Genomic DNA, 6,200 nt, shown 5'->3' on the forward strand with positions numbered 1-6,200 from the left:
TATTGAGCGCTCACTGTGTGCAGAGCACTGTACTAAGCGCTTGGGAAGTACAAATTGGCAACGTATAGAGACAGTCCCTACCCAACAGTGGGCTCACGGTCTAAAAGGCTCCCACCTTTCCTAGTTTGAACCCCAAGGCCGGCCCCCACGCAACCCGCAGACACACCGTCACATACCCACCCACTCTCTCTCCCGCTCGCTAACAAACGTTTCGAGGCACACCGGAGGGCCCACCGTAAGGGCCCACCGTAAGGGCCGTGAGGCTTTTATTGATGAAAACGATCGGGCGGGATGGGGCGGGGGGAAGCGGGGTCACTTGAGGGTGATCTTCTGTCTCAGGCTGCGGGGGCACGGGGGGTCCGGGGGGCCCGGCGGGGAGGGCCCCAGGGCGGAGGCGGCGGGCGGCAGCCCGTGGGCGGCGATGTACTTCTTGTAGGCCTCGCGGATGATCTTGAAGGCGCGGGCGGTGGCGTAGGGGATGTCGGTGACGGGGTCGCGGTAGCGGGCCGGCCGGTGGGTCACGGGGCAGACCTCGCGCACGGGCACCCGGGGCGGCCGGCCCCGCGGGAACCACGAGCCGAAGGTCTCGTCGTCGCTGAACGTCACCAGGGTGCGAGAGCAGAGGGCCGGGGGCGCCGGCGGCGCGGGGGCCGGGTCCAGCCTGGGCGGGGGGGACGGACACCGGGGCACCGGTTGGGGAGACGCGCCCGCACACGGACGGCGGGGAGGCCCGGGGGATTCAGACGGGAAGGGGCTGGGGCAGGCGCGGGACGGTGTGGGAGTGACCCCCGCGCCCGCCACGTACCCCTCGACGTCCACGTTCTCCTCGCGGGCGCCGGGGTCGGCCAGCAGCGGCACGGTCAGCGAGTGGAAGGAGATGACGGGCCCCGGGCAGCGGCGTTTCTTATGCACCTGCTTCTTCTTGTCGGCCTCCAGGCGCTCGTACGTCTCTGGGGGCGTCCGGGGGCACAGGTCAGCGCCGCCCCCATTCCCGGGCCCAGCCCTTCCCCTCCACGCCCTGCTCTCTGCCTTCCCCGACTCGGACAGCATCATCATCATCATCATCAATCGTATTTATTGAGCGCTTACTATGTGCAGAGCACTGGACTAAGCGCTTGGGAAGTACAAGCTGGCAACATATAGAGACAGTCCCTACCCAACAGTGGGCTCACAGTCTATAAGGGGGAGACGGAGAACAAAACCAAACATACTAACAAAATAAAATAAATAGAATAGATATGTACAAATAAAATAAATAAATAAAAAAAAAAACATCCCCCGCCGCCTGCCCTGGCCCGCTCAGTCGTTCATTCCATCGTATTTGCTGAGCGCTCACTGTGTGCACAGCGCTGGACCGAGCGCTCAGGAGAGGACGGGACAACAATAAACAGTCCCATTCCTTGCTCACAATCAATCCATCAATCGTATTTATTGAGCGCTTACTGTGTGCAGAGCACTGGACTAAGCGCCTGGGAAGTCCAAGTTGGCAACATATAGAGACAGTCCCTACCCAACAGTGGGCTCACAGTCTAAAAGGGGGAGATAGAGAACAAAACCAAACATACTAACAAAATAAAATGAATAGAATAGATATGTACAAGTAAAATAGAGTAATAAATATGTACACGCATATATACACATATACAGGTGCTGTGGGGAAGGGAAGGAGGTAAGATGGGGGGATGGAGAGGGGGACGAGGGGGAGAGGAAGGAAGGGGCTCAGTGTGGGAAGGCCTCCTGGAGGAGGTGAGCTCTCAGTAGGGCCTTGAAGGGAGGAAGGGAGCTAGCTTGGCGGAGGGGCAGAGGGATTGGGGGCATTCCGGGCCCGGGGGATGACGTGGGCCGGGGGTCGATGGCGGGACGGGCGAGAACGAGGTACGGTGAGGAGATTAGCGGTGGCAGAGGAGCGGAGGCTGCGGGCTGGGCTGGAGAAGGACAGAAGGGAGGTGAGGTAGGAGGGGGCGAGGTGATGGACAGCCTTGAAGCCCAGGGTGAGGAGTTTCTGCCTGATGCGCAGATTGATTGGTAGCCACTGGAGATTTTTGAGGAGGGGAGTAACATGCCCAGAGCGTTTCTGGACAAAGACAATCCGGGCAGCAGCATGAAGTATGGATTGAAGTGGGGAGAGACACGAGGATGGGAGATCAGAGAGAAGGCTGATATAGCAGTCCAGACGGGATAGGATGAGAGCTTGAAGGAGCAGGGTAGCGGTTTGGATGGAGAGGAATGGGCGGATCTTGGCAATGTTGTGGAGCTGAGACCGGCAGGTTTCGGCGATGGCTTGGATGTGAGGGGTGAACGAGAGAGCGGAGTCGAGGATGACACCAAGGTTGCGGGCTTGTGAGACGGGGAGGATGGTGGTGCCGTCAACAGAGATGGGAAAGTCAGGGAGAGGGCAGGGTTTGGGAGGGAAGACAAGGAGTTCCGTCTTGGACATGTTGAGTTTTAGGTGGTGGTGAGTCATCCCCGCCAGCTGCCCCGGCCCAGTCATCCATCCCCGTTGTCCTGGCCCGGCCCATTAGGTCATCCCCACCCGGCCTGACCCGGCCCCGTCGGTCCTCCCCTCCGTCCCGGCCCCTCCGTCCCCGCCGCGGGCGGGCAGACACGCACCCAGCGAGCGCAGGTTGAGCTCCTCGGTGTCCTTGGCCTCGCGCAGCAGCTCCTCCTGGGTCAGCGGCCGCTCGCAGTGGGGGCCCTTGCGGCGCCGAGACTGGCCCTGACGCTCCTGCACCCGCAGGAACGTCTGCCGCGTGTGCTCCGCCGTCGACTGGCGCATCGACTTGCGGCCTGCCGGGCCGGAAGGGGGTCGTCCGCTGGGGCCGCGGGCCCCCCGGCCGCCGCCGGCCGCCCCCGCTGCCCCCCGCCCCCGCCCACTCACCGTCGCTCCCGTCGTCCAGCAGCTTGGGTGGCAGCCGCCCCTTCTCCTCTCGGGCCTTCTGGGAGCCGCCGGGCGGGACGCTGGCCTTGCGCGGCCTCAGGCTCTTGAGGGGCTCCTGGGGTCAGGGGTCGGCGGGCTCAGAGGCCAGAGGCGGGGGGCCGCGGGTCCCCCCCAAGCTCCCCCCGGCGCCGCGCCCACCTTGTAGGCCTTAAGGACTACTCGCCGCTTGCGCTTGGGCTCGTCCACCTCGCCGTCGCTGGCCGGCTCATCCCCCTCGTCGATGTCGAAGTCGGAGTCCACCTCGTCCTCCGTGTCCGACTGGTCCCCCTGGTACTCGTCGTCCCCGGACTCCTGTGGGCGGGGGGCGGGGGGGTGATTTAATTTTGTTAAAATCTTTAGTTTTGTTCTCTGCCTCCCCCTTCTAGACTGTGAGCCCACTGTTGGGAAGGGACCGTCTCTATATGTTGCCAACTTGTCCTTTTTTTTTTTTAATGGCATTTATTAAGCGCTTACTAAATGCAAAGCACTGTTCTAAGCGCTGGGGGGGATACAAGGTGACCAGGTTGTCCCGCACGGGGCTCACAGTTATCACCCCCATTTTACAGATGAGGTAACTGAGGCTCCGAGAAGTTAAGTGACTTGCCCGAGGTCACACAGCAGACACGTGGTGGAGCCGGGATTCGAACCCATGACCTCTGACTCTAAAGCCCGTGCTCTTTCCACTGAGCCACGCTGCTTCCCAAGTGCTTAGTCCAGTGCTCTGCACACAGTAAGCGCTCAATAAATACGATTGATTCATTGATTCCATTTATTTTATTAATATGTTTTGTTTTGTTCTCTGCCTCCCCCTTCTAGACTGTGAGCCCACTGTTGGGAAGGGACCGTCTCTATATGTTGCCAACTTGTACTTCCCAAGCGCTTAGTCCAGTGCTCTGCACACAGTAAGCGCTCAATAAATACGATTGATTGATTGATTTATTCCACTTATTTTATTTTGTTAATGTGTTTTGTTCTCTGCCTCCCCCTTCTAGACTGCGAGCCCATTGTTGGGTAGGGACCATCTCTAGATGTTGCCAACTTGTACTTCCCAAGCGCTTAGTCCAGTGCTCTGCACACAGTAAGCGCTCAATAAATACGATTGATTGATTCTACCTCTTTTATTTTGTTAATATGTTTTGTTCTCTGCCTCCCCCTTCTAGACTGTGAACCCACTGTTGGGTAGGGACCGTCTCTAGATGTTGCCAACTTGGACTTCCCAAGCGCTTAGTCCAGTGCTCTGCACACAGTAAGCACTCAATAAATACGATTGATTGATTCTACTTATTTTATTTTGTTAATATGTTTTGTTTTGTTCTCTGCCTCCCCCTTCTAATAATAATAATAATGGCATTTATTAAGCGCTTACTATTTGCAAAGCACTGTTCCAAGCGCTGGGAAGACTGAGTCCCTTCCTTCCTCTCCCTCTCGTCCCCCTCTCCATCCCCCCATCTTACCTCCTTCCCTTCCCCACAGCACCTGTATATATGTATATATGTTTGTACATATTTATTACTCTACTTATTTATTTATTTATTCTACTTGTACATATCTATCCTATTTATTTTATTTTGTTAGTATGTTTGGTTTTATTCTCTGTCTCCCCCTTTTAGACTGTGAGCCCACTGTTGGGTAGGGACTGTCTCTAGATGTTGCCAATTTGGACTTCCCAAGCGCTTAGTCCAGTGCTCTGCACATAGTAAGCGCTCAATAAATACGATTGATGATGATGATGGGGAGGTTACAAGGTGATCAGGTTGTCCCATGGGGGGCTCACAGTCTTAACCCCCATTTTCCAGATGAGGGGACTGAGGCCCAGAGAAGTGAAGCGTCTTGCCCAAAGTCACCCAGCTGACAATTGGCGGAGCCGGGATTCGAACCCATGACCTCTGACTCCAAAGCCCGGGCTGTTTCCATCATCAATCGCATTTACTGAGCGCTTCCTGTGTGCAGAGCACTGGACTAAGCACTTGGGAAGTACAAATTGGCAACATAGAGAGACGGTTCCTGCCCCACAGTGGGCTCACAGTCTAAAAGGGGAATAACCATTCATTCAGTGCTTGGCCCCATAGTAAGCGCTTAACAAAGACCACAATTATTATTATTATTGTTATTATTATTGTCTAAGAGTCCCCGTGGTCGTCGTTGTCCTGCCCCCCTCCCACGGGCCCTGCTCGCCTCGGTGAAGCCGCCATAGGTGGTCTGGTAAAACTCATCCTCCTCCTCGGCCTCCAGAAGCCCGGACAGACGGTTCCCCGCCGTCTTCCGGGGCGCGCGACCCCCGGCCAGGCTCATGTCGCCGACCTCTGACCCCTGACCCCTGACCCCCCCCTCCCAGGGCTGGTCCTAGGCCTGGGGCCGCTCGGCGCGCCACTACCTCCGCCTGCCCGCCCCGCCCGGCCCCGCCCTCCCACCCGCCACCGCCAGGGGGGGGCTGAGGAGCAGGCAGAACCAGCCGAGCGCCGAGCGCCAGAGTAGCCCCGCCCCTCTCCCGGTGACGTCACCGGGCCGGCCTGGAGCCCCTCCCTTCCTTCATTCATTCATTCAGTCCTTCAATCAGTCAATCAATCGTATTTATTGAGCCCTTACCGCGTGCAGAGCACTGTACTGAGCGCTTGGGAAGTCCAAGTTGGCAACATAGAGAGACGGTCCCTACCCAACAGTGGGCTCCCAGTCTAAGAATCTGTTATTTGTACATATCTATTCTATTTATTTTATTTTGTTAGTATGTTTGGTTTTGTTCTCTGTCTCCCCCTTTTAGACTGGGAGCCCACTGGTGGGTAGGGACTGTATATGTTGCCAATTTGTACTTCCCAAGCGCTTAGTACAGTGCTCTGCACATAGTAAGCGCTCAATAAGTACGATTGATGATGATGATGATGATAATCGTGTTTATTGAGTGCTTACTGGTCATTCATTTTATTACTCTATCTTGGTATTTATTTTATTTTGTTTTGTATTCTATTTATTTTATTTTGTATTCTATTTATTTTATTTTGTTAGTATGTTTGGTTTTGTTCTCTGTCTCCCCCCTTTTAGACTGTGAGCCCACTGTTGGGTAGGGACTGTCTCTGTATGTTGCCAATTTGTACTTCCCAAGCGCTTAGTACAGTGCTCTGCACATAGTAAGCGCTCAATAAATACGATTGATGATGATGATGATGGTAAGATTGGTAAGATGGGGGGGATGGAGAGGGGGAAGATGGAGAGGGACTGTCTCTATATGTTGCCAACCCGTACTTCCCAAGCGCTTAGTACAGTGCTCTGCACACAGTAAGCGCTCAAT

The 6,200-nt window shown here is 56.0% G+C and overlaps 1 protein-coding gene across 1 annotated transcript; it reads right to left on the bottom strand.

Moving 5' to 3' along the window:
* Window positions 1-248: 248 nt before the first annotated feature.
* VPS72 (vacuolar protein sorting 72 homolog) lies at window positions 249-5,214 on the bottom strand. The gene is made up of 6 exons (XM_038768804.1): window positions 5,093-5,214; window positions 3,077-3,229; window positions 2,879-2,993; window positions 2,611-2,787; window positions 806-950; window positions 249-661 (listed from the first exon to the last, which is right to left on the bottom strand). The coding sequence occupies exons 1-6, from the start codon at window positions 5,207-5,209 to the stop codon at window positions 313-315; spliced, it is 1,056 nt and encodes a 351-aa protein (XP_038624732.1). The 5' UTR covers window positions 5,210-5,214; the 3' UTR covers window positions 249-312.
* Window positions 5,215-6,200: the final 986 nt, after the last annotated feature.

Source organism: Tachyglossus aculeatus, chromosome Y4, assembly GCF_015852505.1.
Source record: "Tachyglossus aculeatus isolate mTacAcu1 chromosome Y4, mTacAcu1.pri, whole genome shotgun sequence".
Lineage (NCBI taxonomy): Eukaryota > Metazoa > Chordata > Mammalia > Monotremata > Tachyglossidae > Tachyglossus > Tachyglossus aculeatus.